Consider the following 16,011-nt stretch of genomic DNA (forward strand, 5'->3'; position numbering starts at 1 on the left):
ATCTTATATAATTGTGAACAGTGTGACAGTGATTATACTTTTACATATGACATTTCAAAAATGTGAGCATAAGTTAATGTCTAGGATGGAATTGTCAATTAGGGTATGTAACTTTTAAATTTTGATCAGTATTTCAGATTGCCCTCCTGGAAGTTGCAGTAATTTGTACTTCTTATATATTTCTTGATCTTTTTTCCTTACATTTCAAAACAGTCCCATCAGAGATATATAAGTGTTGAATAGCTCTTTCTCTACCCCTTCTCCAACATAGTCTATCATCAAACTTTTTGATCTTAAGCAGTCTTTTAGGTGAAAAATTGTATCTCAGTGTAGTTAAACAGCAGTTGTTTTGTGAAGATGGACCATTTTTTCAGACGTTTATATTTCCTTTTCTTTGAACTGTTCATGTCCTTTGTTCATTTTTTTCTATCAGGTTCTTGGGGGGTTTTCTTAGTGATTTGTCATTATGTATTTTTTTAAAAAGCCCTTGTCTGTGTGAGTTGCAAACGTATTTCCAAGTTTTCTGTTTGTTTAACTTTATATAATGTTTATTTTTCCCATATGAAAGTATATTTATGTCATCAAACTTATCAGTCTTATGTTTTGTGACTTCTGGGTTTTGTTGCATTTTTAGATCTAACTCCACAAGTATTTTCTTCTAATATTGTAATTATTTTTTAACTTACATATGATTTATTGTGAAGTAAAGTATGATTTAAGGTTCCAATTTCACTTTTTTCTGAGTGGGTCTTCAGTTGTATCAAAATCATTTTTTGAATAATCCATTTCTCTTCCTTTGAAATGACATCTTTTTGTATACTAAAGTTGCAGGAATAGTATAAAATGAATAATAAATCCCTGAAAAGTGGGGTGTGTTGCTAAAATGCATTTTGTTTAAATAAGATGGTAAAGAAATTAAAAAGGGTAAATATTAATTTTAGCCTTGAAATCTTGTCCAGAATATTTTCTTTGAAATGTATGTAATTAGATCAGAAGTTCAGCAGTTAGAAAGGCCAACAGAGTCATCATTTTATATAAATAGCTGCATTTGTGCCAAGATTCTGTATTGAATAGAAGGAATGTGGGTTTTTTCTTGCATTTATTATAGTATGTTAAATTGAGACACATAGATAGCTGGACCAGTAAATTTAGTGCCTCCTCAGTGAAGGATATGGTTATTAGACATTACTATCTTCAGTATAAGTCTGTAATTATCAGAGTAAAAAATCACTGACCTCTAATACAAAATTATTTGAAACCTATATAAAATTTTAGTTTGCAAATGGAGCCTACTTCAAATCTGAACCTCGAGTTCTACTGATTAAGATTCTCTTCGATTTTTTCCTGCCTGCCTAAATCAATTCTGCTCAAAAGGTTTCCATTCACTTGGACCAAATTTCTTGAATTGCTGCCATATGTTCTTCTCTGTCTGCATCACTGCGCCCCCACCCCCGCCCCCCACACACCTTTTTTTCTCCTTTAAAAGAAAAGCATCTGGTTTATATCATGAAGGACTTTTGGAAGCAGTAAAGAGAGGGTGGAAATAGTATTTGTATGTAATTATATAAGCAAGGGTTAATATTTAGTTGTTAAAGAAGGTGGGGGTTTGTTTGCCTAGAGACTAGATAGATAGGACATGAACTCAAAAAAAAAAAAAGGCTGAATTACATTTTGGTTTTGTTTCTATAAGCATATTACATTGAGGGGAAAGCTGGTATGGTAGATTGTCAGTTTTTGTTAACCATACTACATTGTCACACAAATTACAGAATTCTAGGTTCCCTATGTCAAAGGGTAGAAAACCATTTATTCTTAATTAGTTGAGCTCAAAAATATAAGTGAAGTCAATGAGATCCTATAAATTAAAAATTTAAGGAAAACTCACAAAATTAATTTCTCTCAAATTGTTTTACTCAACCACAGAGAAACTGTGTCCTGTAGCACTTTCTCTTTTGTGGGTTTAAATAATCTTTATTTTTCATAATATTTCTGTTCTTGTGAAGTATTATTGTAGATGCAATAATAATTATACTTCTTTCAGTTTAAGACCTCTAGGTAGAGGTTATGACTTTTTCATTTCCTGACAAGACGCACAGGGATTGATATTTTGGTTGGTTGGGTTTTGGATGTATAACCACATTGGTCTTATTTTGTATCACTGTCAATCCACAGGGTTGGCTGCTATGTGCTGAACTTTCTGTCCTAGACTTTCTGCCAAGTACCTTATGTAAAACTCTGGTTTTAGTGAAACAGGTTTTATTGTTTTTAGTCAGAGTCTTATTATAAACTGTTGTCAGTTATGTGATGCAAAAAGAGGAGCTGATATATATATATGGTCATGAAAACAAACCACCAAAACAAGCCAGGCTCTGTTCAACTGGTTGTTTTTCTCTCCCATTCCTGTGGCCTCAGTTCATGTTGTTTACTGCTAGAGGCCTGAGATGGGGTAATTTTCTTTTCTAGGAACTTGGAATTAGAATTCCTCGACCACTAGGACACGGACCAAGCAGATTCATCCCAGAAAAGGAGGTATGTTGTTTGTGAAAGTACATAGTGAACTCTATGCTTTTAAGGAAAAGCTTTCATGACCCACATCTTGGCATCTGAACAACTGTTGGTCAACAATATGCTTTACACAGAGTTGATCATTGTTAATCATCATGCTTTGGCAGTGAATCTGTGGGATTAGAAAGCTATTATAGTCCCTTTGATTTCTAGTATTTCATGGCACTTTTCTAACACCCATAATTAGTCAAGCAAAGGCAAGACTTGTTTTTGACCAAGATATGCCACCTGCTTATATTTAGATGTTATTTAAGTGTGCCCATACGCTGAGTTACTTGGTCTTGGCCAACTCCACAGGCTGGTAATCAATGCTAGCTTAGATCTTTAATTCTAAATATGTAAATGCTTCTATGCTTTGTTTTCACAAGGATTGTTTACTGTTAGTTAATTTTGGTTCTCTGTAAATTGTGGGAGAGTAGGTGTTGTTAAAAGGAAAGGCATTAGTGTCTGCAAGCTCTGCAAATTTGATAATCTAAATCTGCTTCTTTATCTGGATTCTGGCCAAGCCTACAAGCAGCCTATCTAGATGGCCTTTGTTGTTTCTCCCCTGCTACATGATATGTGACTTTTATTCTTCTATCTTGCAACCAGTTGAGTTAAACTCGTAGAATTACAACCTCCCTTTTTTTTTTTTTTTTTTATTTTATTTTATTTTTAAACTTTACAATATTGTATTAGTTTTGCCAAATATCGAATAACCTCCCTTTCTTAAGCCAAATTTAAGCTGCTTCTGAATGACACACACAATGCAGTGCATGCATGCTTTATTTCTCCCCCTTCCGTGTTTAACACCGATTTACAATTTCTGTAACCGTGGTTTTCCTCTCTTTCATACAGATTCTCCAAGTGGGGAGTGAAGACGCACAGATGCATACTTTATTTACAGATTCTTTTGCTGCTTTGGGTCGTTTGGATAATATTACCTTAGTGATGGTTTTTCACCCACAGTATTTAGAAAGTTTCTTAAAAACTCAACACTATCTACTGCAAATGGATGGGCCATTACCCCTTCATTATCGGCACTACATTGGAATAATGGTTTGTAAACATTCAGTGAAAAATTCTTTCTCCCTGTTTTTATTAATCTTTTTAAGATATGGTTAATGCTTCAAACACAGGAATAAATACTTATATTCCAACTTCCAATTGGATTCCTGTTAAGTAGTACCTATTTTTCCTCTTTCTAAATAATAGGAAAACTAATATGTATTTACACTTTGTTGAGTCCCTGGAAATCTCCAGGCCAGAATACTGGAGCGGGTAGCCTTTCCCTTCTCCAGGGGATCTTCCCAGCCCAGGGATTGAACCCAGGTCTCCCGCATTGTGGGCGGATTCTTTACCAACTGAGCCACCAGGAAAGCCCAAGAATACTGGCGTGGGTAGCCTTTTCCTTCTTTATCAGATCCTCCCAACCCAGGAATCAAACTGGGATCTCCTGCATTGCAGGTGGATTCTTCACCAGCTGAGCTACCAGGGAAGCCCTTATTGAGCACCATTTTCTACTAAATAAGAAAATAAAGTAGGAAACAAGATTATTTCACTACTATATAAATAGTAGTTCAGATCGACATAAGTGGTTTTCACTCATGTTCAATTTATAAATAAGATTCCATTATTTTATGGTTGGCATCTTAATGAAGTTTCTTAATCAGGTTCTGACAGTAGGTATAAAATTTTTCTAAAATTCAAATACTTTTATCAAATATTTTTTGTTAATGGGATATTTTTGAGGTGTTTTCTATAGCATACGTGAATTTTTGAATGTTTATATGAAAACTTCATTTCTGTAGTACATGGAAAATTTGAGAACATACTAATCAAAAAATTAACTGTTTTGTACATTGTAAAGAAAAAAGACATGTAGTTGTTCAAGATTTTAATATGTATAGTTAGAATCATCTTTTGTTTTCTCTTAGGCTGCAGCAAGACATCAGTGCTCCTACTTAGTGAATCTCCATGTAAATGATTTCCTTCATGTTGGTGGAGACCCCAAGTGGCTTAATGGTTTAGAGAATGCTCCTCAAAAACTACAGAATTTAGGAGAACTTAACAAAGTGTTAGCCCACAGACCTTGGCTTATTACCAAAGAACATATTGAGGTAAGCAGAGAATATATCTAGGGTGTCTTTTTTATTTTAATTAATAGACTATTTTTCAAAGCAATTTCAGGTTTACAGAAAAATGGCATAAGGAGTTCCCATATTCTACCCACTTCAACTTTCATCAGGAGGCTTTTTAGTTCCTCTTCACTTTCTGCCATAAGGGTGGTGTCAACTGCATATCTGAGGTTATTGATATTTCTCCCGGCAATCTTGATTCCAGCTTGTGCTTCTTTCAGCCCAGCGTTTCTCATGATGTACTCTGCATATAAGTTCAATAAGCAGGGTGACAATATACAGCCTTGACGTATTCCTTTTCCTATTTGGAACCAGTCTGTTGTTCCATGTCCAGTTCTAACTGTTGCTTCTTGACCTGCATATAGGTTTCTCCGGGTTGTTCTATGTCCAGTTTTAACTGTTGCTTCTTGACCTACATATAGGTTTCTCCAGGAGTTGGTGATGGACAGGGAGGCCTGGCGTGCTGCAATTCATGGGGTCGCAAAGAGTCGGACATGACTGAGCGACTGAACTGACTGACTGACCCGCTTCAACCCTCCACTCCCCCGACACACACATTGTTTTCTTTATTACTAACTTCTAGTATTAGCATGGAGAAGGCAATGGCACCCCACTCCAGTACTCTTGCCTGGAAAATCCCATGGACGGAGGAGCCTGGTAGGCTGCAGTCCATGGGGTCGCTAAGGGTCAGACACGACTGACTTCACTTTCACTTTTCACTTTCATGCATTGGAGAAGGCAATGGCAACCCACTCCAGTGTTCCTGCCTGGAGAATCCCAGGGACAGGAGAGCCTGGTGGGCTGCCGTCAATGGGGTCGCATAGAGTCGGACACTACTGAAGCGACTTAGCAGCAGCAGTATTAGCATAGTACATTTGCTTCAATTGATGAATTAATAATGTCTGTAATTTACTTTGGAAAAGGAAATGGCAACCCACTCCAGTGTTCCTGCCTGGAAAATCCCAGGGATGGGGAGCCTGGTGGGCTGCCGTCTATGGGGTCGCACAGAGTCGGACACTACTGAAGCGACTTAGCAGCAGCAGTAATTTACTTTGGGGTTTACTGTTTGTGTTGTACAGTCCTATGGGTTTTGACAAATGCATAATGTCATGTTATCCACCATTATGGTGTCATACAGAATAGTTTCACTTCCCTAAAAATCTCCTGTGCCCCCCCATTCATCTCTCTCCCTTCCCCCTGAAACTACTACTGCTTTTATTGTCTTTATAGTTTTCCCTTTTCCAGAATGTCATATAGTTGGAGTCATACAGTATATAACCTTTACACACTAGCTTCTTTTATTTGTCAGTATGCATTTAAGGTGCCTCCATGACTTGATGGCTCATTTCTTTTTACTGCTGAAAAATACCCCAGTGTGTGGATGTACCACAATTTGTCCATTCACCTACTGAAGGACATCTTGGTTACTCCCAGTTTTTTGGCAATTATGAATAAAACTTCTACAAACATTGACATGCAGGTTTTTTGATGGACATTAGTTTTCAGCTCAGTTGGGTAAATAACTGGGATTGCTGGATTGTATGGTAAGCTTGTGTTTAGTTTTGTAAGAAACTGTGAAACTGTCTGATGAGGTGACTGTACGTTTGTGTTCCCACCAGCAATGGATGAGCATACTTGTCAGCATACTTGTCAAATTCTTGTCAGCATTTGCTGTTGTCAGTGCTCAGATTTTAGCCGTTCTGATAGATGTAAAGTGCAATCTTGTATATCTTTGCAAAATACCATCTTAAACTAGTTTCTTCTGGTTCTATTTATTGAAAGTGTTAAATGCTCATTCAAATCCGACTCTTTGTGACCCCATGGATTAGAGCACGCCAGGTCCTTTTTCCATGGAATTCTCCAGGCAAGAAAACTATAGAGTGGGTAGCCATTCCCTTCTCCCAGGGATCTTCCCGACTCAGGGCTCGAACCCAGGTCTCCTCTATTCCAGGCAGATTCTTTACTGTCTGATAATAAAGATAATAGAATAAAAGTAGATTGACTTTGTCTAAAAGAATCTGCCATGCAGTAGAAATTTTTAAATTTTTATTTATTTTTTTATAATTTATTGACCATTCCACGAGGCTTGTGGGATCCTAGTTCCCCAAGGAAGGGTCAAACCTGTGCTTCTTGCAGTGGAAGTTCAGAGTCCTAACCACTGAACTGCCAGAGAATTCCCTAGAGTATTTTAGATACTTTTATATAATTGAAGCATCTTATTTTCAAGGAGATATAAGATTTGAATATGATTAATGCAATGTCTGTTATATTGTCTAGTAACATAAAATTATACAATACTATGAAATAGATAATGAAGCAGAATGGAAACAGATTTGTAGACTTTTAAGGATTGTAGACTTCACCTTGAGCATAACTTTTTAAATATAATTTGATGATTTAGACATATTCAGAGTCAAGTTGTTCAAACCACTATCTTAAAAATTCCTTGAGGAAGCCTGATATTAAAGAAAAATAGGCATATTTTCCACAGTAGCTTCTACTTTAAACTCAAATTTATTACATTTGGTTTGAGATGTCACACTAACAACATAGTTAATGCGTTCATAATCCATTATCTGAAACACAGCAACTGCCTTAAAATGTATTCTACTGCATTTTTAAATCAAGATTTCAGATAATCAATAATGAATTAGTCATTATCAGATTATGTTAAGCTCAATTTTTGAATATATACTCATAAAAATTAGCAAATTCTGAGTTCTACATGCCTCAAATTGTCATTTTATCCTAAGTTTTATACAGTAACTAATCCTGTTTTCAATAGATTAAATACCAAGATGAACTATGTTCTTTCACCAACACCATACCCCAGTATAAAAATATATTCTCATTTTTTTCCCCAAGGGACTTTTAAAAGCTGAAGAGCATAGCTGGTCCCTTGCAGAACTGGTACACGCAGTAGTTCTACTCACACACTATCATTCTCTTGCCTCGTTCACATTTGGCTGTGGGATCAGTCCAGAGATTCATTGTGATGGTGGCCACACATTCAGACCGCCTTCTGTTAGTAACTACTGCATCTGTGACATTACAAACGGCAATCACAGTGTGGATGAGATGCAGGTCAACTCAGCAGGAAATGTTTCGGTAAGTATCTATTTGTTACAGGATTGTCGTAAGACTAATCACAGTAATTGCTGTTGTATTATTTTTTTACTTGGCTTTTAGGAAAATTTACCCTGTTAAGTCCAAAAAGGTATTAGACCCCCCAGTCTATTCATTCAGCAAGTATCTGACTGCCTCCAAATGCTGAGCATTATAGTGTCTGATGCTAAGGGACATAAACAAAATTATATGACTTATATATAAGACCCTCCAGGAGACTACATTCGAATAACTTCAGGATTGGAAGCCACCAGGATGTGCCAGAGCCAGCTAGTATTGAATGGCTACTGAATGTGAGATACCGGAAGACTGAGGAAAGAGGAACTTAATGATACAAACTGCCTGCTGTTGATCACATCCCATCCTTCCTTTTTGCACGAAAGAAACAGGCTGTCATCTCAATTGTTTCTCTTTTAGAAGAGTTAATCAGCTTTGATCTGGAATTTCTCCTTTTAAAATACTCCTTCATGTTTTAACTTCTCACAAATATATATAGAAGTGAATGTAAATATATTAAAATGCTTTTATCTCTATTCCTTCTCTTCTCTGGCATTTATATTTTCTCAGCTTTGTTATTCCTTGGAAAACAGATCACAATGAGTTGAATTTTCTATAAGCAAGTTTTAACTCCTATATATGATATTTCAAAACTCCCTCTGCATTCTTTAGCTGTAGTGAAAGAGCAAGGGTTTATATTTCCAAATAGAAACATTACAGCCTTCTCAATACTTCATACAGATTTTCTCAGTTTTACTATTACTTTAAGACAGATTTAGACAGGTTGAATTTATATGTTTGACTTTAACAAACACTTGACTGTTAACATATGATTTGACTGTTGGCAAGTTATCTACCCTCCCTGACCCCCCATTCTTTCATTTCTAAATAAAGGTCAAACACAAGGTTATTGCAAAGTTTAAGTGAAATGTCTCTAGAGAGGTAAAAGGGCTAGTACAGTGCTTAGCATTTATCAGGTACTAAATAAGAGGTAGCATTTACATACGGTGAGATTAGCACAGGAAGGAAAATCATTTTCCCAAGGTTGACTGCTGTGCTGTGGTGTGTTGATAAGGCCCAAGACCGTCAGTTTCACCCTCTTTTGAGCTATCTGGATTCATGTGAGAGGCCCGCATATGGCCACTGATTATTTATCAAAGTTTAAAGGTTATAAGATGGACTAAGGGTGAGTACATCAGTTGCCAGGATGCTGAGAATTGGATTCTTTCCCCACCTTTGATTTAGTACGAGGCTAAAGAAGTACTGTTCCTAGTTATCCCTCAATTAAATAATAGTGAAATAATATAATTTTTTAAAAAACTTCTCTAGTACATAAGCTCCCTATTCCCAGGTGTTAAGTATTTTTAGTAATGAATTTTTTAAGGTATGTACATTGTTTTTTAGACATAATACTATTGCACACTTAGACTACTGTATAGTATAAATATAACTTTTTATATGCATTGGAAAACCAAAAAAATTCTTGACTTGCTTTGTTATGATACTCGCTTTATTCTAATGGTTTGGAACTGAACCCACAATATATCTGAGGTATGCCTGTCTATTGACAATATGCCCAGTGTACAATGTTGATGTAAAACCACTTTATATTTTGTATACCTTATTTGTTTCACTGAGCAAGTAAAAGTGTAACTCAGTTCTGTTTTAAACTGACAGTGTTAAATTTTAATTTTTAAAACTTAATGACAGTAATATTACTAACTTTTGAAATAAAAATTTAAACATTAGAATATGTTCTTAAAATTTTTTCTATTGTTTTAAATTTTAAAATTTATATCTGTATATATGATAGGCCAAAGTAATTGTTTTTGATTCATTCATGTGCATTAAAGTTATAAGATCTATTTTTCTTATATTGTATTAAGATGCAAATTCTTATGAGATAGACTTAATAAAATTTATTCCATATTTGACATATGTAACAACCTTAATTGCACTTTTGTTTCAGGTAAGTGATTCCTTCTTTGAGGTTGAAGCCCTCATGGAAAAGATGAAGCAGTTACAGGAATGTCGAGAAGAAGAGGAGGCAAGTCAGGAAGAGATGGCTTCACGTTTTGAAATAGAAAAAAGAGAGAGCATGTTTGTCTTCTCTTCAGGTAAAAGCAAGCATTACATAGTCAATGTCTATTTTGAAGAAAAAGCCCAATTTTTAAAGACAATTTAAATAAGTTTTTCGTATGGGAATACAGTTGATTTACAATGTTGTGTTATTTTCAAGTGTACAGCAAAATGAATCTGTTATACATATATCCACTTTTCTTTTTTTTTTTTCATATATCCACTTTTAGATTCCTTTCCCATACAAGTCAGTACAGAGTTTTGAGTAGAATTCCCTGTGCTATGCAGTAGGTCCTTATTAGTTATCTGTTTTATATATAGTAGTATGTATATGTGAATCCCAATCTCCCAATTTATCCCTCCCCCTACCCCGGCTGCATCCCAAACCCTTGGTAACCACAGGCTCTCTACAACTCCACATATAAGCTGTATTGTATGATATTTGTCTTTTTCTTTCTAACCTCACATAATATGGGTCCAGGTCCATTCATGTTGTGGCCAGTGGCATTGTTTAATTCTTTTTTATGGCTGAATAACAGTCCACTGATACATGCACTACATCTCTGTCTACTGCTGTCAGTGGACATTTAGGGTGCTTCCGTGTCTTGACTACTATAAATAGTGCTGCTGTAAACACAAGGGTGTGTGTGTCTTTTTGAATTATGGTTTTCTCTGGACATATACCTAGGAGTGGGATTGCTGATTAGATGGTAGCTCTATTTTTAGTTTTTTGAGGAACCTCCGTACTATTATCTGTAGTGACTGCATGAATTTACATTCCCAACAACAGTTTTGTAAAATTTATTGTTTGTAGATTTTTTGATGATGGCCATTCTAACTGATGTGAGGTGATAACCTCACTGTTGTTTTGATTTGCATTTCTGTAATAATTAGTGATATTGAATATCTTTTCATGTGCCTATTGGCCATCTATGTCTTCTTTGGGGAAATGTCTGTTTAGCTCTTCTGCCCATTTTTTTTTTTTTTGATGGGGTTGTTTGGTTTTTTAATATTAAGCTGCATAAGCTATTTGTATTTTGGAGATTAATCCCTTGTCAGTTGCTTTGTTTGCAAATATTTTCTCTCATTCTGTAGGTTGTCATTTTGTTTAGTTTATGGTTTTCTTTGCTGTGCAAAACTTTTAAGTTTAATTCTAATATGTCTTTCCTTTTAGAAAGGCTATTGCATAGGTATTCCTACTTCCAAAAAAGGAAGTTAAAGTGAAAATAGACTAAGAGCAAGGATTTGATTTAGGTCCTAAAATCACTGCTAATAAACTTTGTGAATGTTAAGTCATTTAGCATTGAGCATTCCTTTTTTTTTTTCTTTAAAATGAGGAAGTTGCATTCATAAAGGCCTAATAGTACTTCCAGCTTTAAAATTCTATAATGTGTGAAAAGGAGCTACTTATTAGATAACTAACAGCTTAAACCCTTTGTTAGGCCTTTATCAAATGTAACCTATAGGATTTAATAAGTAAACTAGGTAATTTAAAGGAAAAAAGTTATAGTGTCAATATATTTTGACAATAATACAGTGGAACAAAGAGTACATTGGTTTTAATAACCAATTTTCTTAATAGCAAAGAAAAAATCAAATTTGTATAAATGGAGGTTTGATGTTAGCCTGAGGAGAAGTCTTTGATTCTATTTACTTGAAACTAAATAATCTCATCAACTCCTAAACATGAAAATAATCTAAAAAGGCTTAGTGAGCCTCTTTTCTGTATTTATTTCAGAATTGTTTCTAGGGCCTTTGAACTGTTAGTGTTCGTTGCTCATTTGTGTCCAACTTTTTGAGACCCCCACAGACTATATAGGCCACTAGGCTCCTCTGTTCATGGAATTTCCTAGGCAAGAATACTGGAGTGGGTAGCCATTCCCTTCTCCAAGGGATCTTCCTGACCCAGGGATCGAACCCAGGTCTCCTGCATTGCAGGCAGATTCTTTACCATCTGAGGCATCAGAGAAGCTGTTAAAGAGATCATTTTACATATTGTATGACATTAATATTCAACTAAAAATGTCCAAGTGCTAAAGTTTAGAATACAGCTGATTTGTTAGTACCATAAAGATTATTTCAAAAGGGTATTCATACTTGGAGTACATACTTTTAAGTAGAACCTCACATCTATAAACTAGAGAGAGGACACAGAGGAAGAGAGGATCTGTGAAAGAGAGGAATGAAAAGCACAGTAAATGCAACCATGAGTATGTTTTTTAACCTTTATATTCCATTTATTAAGCAATTTCTTTATAGTTTTAAGACTTTATTTTAGTTGATATTGGTTACTAAGTATCAGAAAAAGGGTTATCCTATTTTTACTTGTTATAGGTAAAATGAATTTTAACTAGCATCCTGTGTTTGAAAAGCTTTCAGTAGCTTTTTTAAAAAATTATTTCAGATGATGATGAAGTTACACCAGCAAGAGATGTATCACGTCACTTTGAGGATACTAGTTATGGCTATAAGGATTTCTCTAGACATGGAATGCACGTCCCAACATTTCGAGTCCAGGTAAAATCACAACTTGTATGTACATGACTGGTTAGAAATATCTCAGTCTGACTTAAAGTTAGAAAGAACCATCTGGATTTGAGAACAGAAAGCATTGCAGAGAGAAATAACTTTTCTATGTACATGCAGTTCCTTAGATATAAGTTCATAAATCAGTTGCTCAGAATTCAAAACATATTCACCCATAAAACAAAATTACAATAGTGGTTAGGTTCCCAGATGGTATACTAAAACTCAAAGTTCATAATATAACTAAACAGTAAATAGTTGTGTTAGAACCTAGCTAGCATTTATAGCATTGTTTTACAGAGCACCAGTGTTAAAGTGAGGCCATTTCTGTGACAAGAGAAATGTCCTCAACATTTCAGGCATTATGTGTGTGTGGGTAGAAGGAAAGAGGATGAGAAAATCAGAGTGAAACATGTGCTTAAATTAGAACTTTTAGGGACAGCAAATTTGTTTTCTTTTAATTTGGGTGAGTTCTTATAAATCTCATATAAAATAAGTCATAGTGATTACAATAACCTAATTCCCTGGTAAAATATGAACTGAATGTCATTTGAAGCAATGAGAATTTTTGAGAGTTTCAAACTTAAATCTTGAAGAGGATTTTTATATAAAGATATCTTATTCCAAAATTAAATAATGCCCATCTCTTAGAATAAAGTTTTAGTGAGGTAGAGAGTCAAATTATTGTTGGTAGACCCAGTTTGTTTAGCTCCATAATCATTAACTTTGAAATACACAGTAAAAATTCCCAGTGCAATTCTGTGTATATTGAGTCCATGGAAACTTAGGGACCTTGTCATTCTCCAGGATACCAGCCTCCTTCTCTCTTATTGCTTTTCCAGGAAGCTAAGTGCTTTGCAAATATATTGCAGGAGCAACAATTGCTGTATCTTCTAGTTCCAGAATAAAAGTTGAGGATCATCAATTAGGAAACATTTATTTATTCTATGCTGTAGTTTTCTAAGACTGCTTCCAATCCATTACTAGACACACAATGCATTTAAAATGTATTTCTTAAACAATCTGTTATGAGTTGATAGTTCTAACTTTCCCAATTATTGCGAAGGGCTGCTGTTGCTAAGTCGCCTCAGTCGTGTCCGACTCTGTGCAACCCCATAGACGGCAGCCCACCAGGCTCCTTCGTCCCTGGGATTCTCCAGGCAAGAACACTGGAGTGGGTTGCCATTTCCTTCTCCAATGCATGAGAGTCAAAGTGAAGTCGCTCAGTTGTGTCCGACTTGTAGCGACCCCATGGACTGCAGCCTACCAGGCTCCTCCATCCATGGGATTTTCCAGGCAAGAGTACTGGAGTGGGGTGCCATTGCCTTCTCCAATTGTGAAGGACTAGTATTAAGTAATAACTTTTAGCAGAATTATGAAAATATTTGGGAACCATGAGATTTTTTTTTTCTTGACTCAAGGAACTAACATTATTTAAGGAGGCAAATTAGGCACAGGAAGAAATATAGAATATGTTACGTGGTAGTGAAGTTGTGTCATGAAATATAATACATTACAATTGGAGAGATCATGTAGACTAGAAAAATTTTTTTGGAGGCAGATTAGGGTTTGACAGATTTGAATAGTTTAAAAGCATGAATATTGTAAGCAGAGACGACTGTAGGCAATAATTGAGCCTAGGTTAAAGGACAGAGTGAGGGAAGGTATCATAAACTGGCTGGGCTGCTGAAAGCTTCAAGCAAAGGATTTTTCTGATTAGTTGGAAGTTACTTTAAAATTGATCAGACTTGGACGTTTTGACCACAGTGATGGCATGATATCAAAGAGGTGTTTTAGGAAAACAAATATGGGAGCAACGTAGAAGTAGAGGCTTATTAAGTTTTGTTTGAGATAGAAAAAAGGAAACAGAGATTTAATGTAGGAAAACTAATTAGAAGACTTAACAGAGCTAAGAGGAAGGGGGGTTAGGAGGAAAAAGAATGAGTGATGGATGTGTTGAATTAAAAATTTACAAAATTTGAAGACACTTGAATGCCTGCAGCAATATAAAAGGAGAGTGGCCTCCCAGGACGAGTCATCTCTGGAGGCTGACAGGGGAAACAGTGAGAGAAAGCAGAGTACAAGTGATGTGTGTGTAAGGCAGAGATTCCACTGGTTTTTAAACTTGGTGAGTTGCAAAATTTAACTTTTGCATATTGCAGTACAGAAATTGAAAACATCAAACTGGAATGCAAATGAAACGGAAAGCTAGGGATGTTCTAGAAAGGGAGTGGATTTCAACTGCCAGTAGTCTCACTGCACCACAGAGCAATAGACATAGAACTGTATTTGACCACATTTTAATTATTCACATTTGTTCTGTTCTCTGTATTTAGGACTATTGTTGGGAAGACCATGGTTATTCTTTGGTAAATCGTCTTTATCCAGATGTAGGACAGTTGATTGATGAAAAATTTCACATTGCTTACAATCTTACTTATAATACAATGGCAATGCACAAAGATGTTGATACCTCAATGCTCAGACGGGCTATTTGGAACTATATTCACTGCATGTTTGGAATCAGGTTAGTCTGTTTTCTTACGTTTATGAAGAGATATTTTCTTTTAGGGAAATCATTCAGGTGCTTGAAACACATATGCAGATATACATGTTAATATACTCAGAACCATCCCCTCCCTAAGAGCTTATTTTTATGCTTTTTATGCTTTAGAAACTTGATTTTTTGCAGCTTAGTGTGTTTCCTCTCACCTAGCTAGGCAGGAAGAAGGAGAGTTAGGAACAAGAGTTAAACAACAAGCAAGGTTGTCCAGGAGCATGGAGAAAAAGGAAAAGTTTGTCTCTAAACATTTATGTGTTTGTATCATTTTTATCTCCTGAGACACTTGTACTTCTGCCTTCGTGGAACTTAGAGTGCCCTTCTAAAGAGTACCTACTCCCATGATACTTCATAAAATGCAAAACTTTATCAGTATTATGCTATTTATATACACATACTATACATCACCTTCTAACATACACAAACACCCACACTATGGTCCTTCCTAATTATTTTAGCTGTAAAGTCAGACTTTTCTCTTGGTTATTCATTTTTTCAGTAGCCAGACTATTGACTTTAGACTCCCGGATGGTTATATTATGGACCAACTTTACAAGAGTTTTCTCCCTTTTCCACTAAAAACCAAATAGGAGACTGAAGATCCTTGGATGTTGTAGAAAGTATTCTCCAGTGGGGCAGAGCAGACACTGGTGCCTATGACCATCCTGGCCTAAAGCAGAGTGGCCTAAGTGTAGACACTGTGAGGCCATCTTAGGGACCAATTCTTTCCTCATCTGACCCCAAGAACTGCTAACATGAGAAAATATTTATACAAGTAGATTATAATTTATATATCATGGGATATATCAATATTGTCTAATTTGTTAACTTCTTAATATCATCAATACTCAAACTGTTTCCAAAATTTGTTCCTCAGTGTGGTTGCTTATTCATGATTGTAAATATATACTGTTACTTTGCACTAGCAAATTTTTTGTTCATCTCCCTGACTTCTCTATTTCTTACTCCTTTATACTGATTCATCCACCCCCATTTAAACATTGTAAAGCTCTTATTTTAGGGGACAGCTGCCTATATAAA

The 16,011-nt window shown here is 35.6% G+C and overlaps 2 protein-coding genes across 4 annotated transcripts in view; one reads left to right on the plus strand and one right to left on the minus strand.

The window, feature by feature from the left end:
- SESN1 (sestrin 1) overlaps positions 1-16,011 on the plus strand; it is a 127,373-nt gene that overhangs the window by 95,196 nt on the left and 16,166 nt on the right. For both annotated transcript variants that reach the window (XM_070376499.1, XM_005905842.3), the window contains exons 2-8: positions 2,464-2,529; positions 3,403-3,603; positions 4,482-4,664; positions 7,548-7,790; positions 9,775-9,922; positions 12,289-12,401; positions 14,747-14,937. In XM_070376499.1, the coding sequence (XP_070232600.1) occupies positions 2,464-2,529; positions 3,403-3,603; positions 4,482-4,664; positions 7,548-7,790; positions 9,775-9,922; positions 12,289-12,401; positions 14,747-14,937 (1,145 nt within the window). The remainder of the gene's footprint in view (positions 1-2,463; positions 2,530-3,402; positions 3,604-4,481; positions 4,665-7,547; positions 7,791-9,774; positions 9,923-12,288; positions 12,402-14,746; positions 14,938-16,011) is intronic.
- ARMC2 (armadillo repeat containing 2) overlaps positions 9,710-16,011 on the minus strand; it is a 141,872-nt gene continuing 135,570 nt past the window's right edge. The window contains exons 19-20 of one of the 2 annotated variants that reach the window (XM_005905837.3): positions 11,995-12,051; positions 9,710-9,871 (exon numbers count right to left, since the gene is read on the minus strand). Coding sequence is in view for 1 of the 2 variants with exons in the window: in XM_070376497.1 (XP_070232598.1) it covers positions 9,858-9,871 (14 nt within the window). In the remaining variant the exon portion in view is untranslated. The remainder of the gene's footprint in view (positions 9,872-11,994; positions 12,052-16,011) is intronic. The other variant, XM_070376497.1, reaches the window with a different exon arrangement.

This window comes from Bos mutus, chromosome 9, assembly GCF_027580195.1.
Source record: "Bos mutus isolate GX-2022 chromosome 9, NWIPB_WYAK_1.1, whole genome shotgun sequence".
NCBI classification, from domain to species: Eukaryota; Metazoa; Chordata; class Mammalia; order Artiodactyla; family Bovidae; genus Bos; species Bos mutus.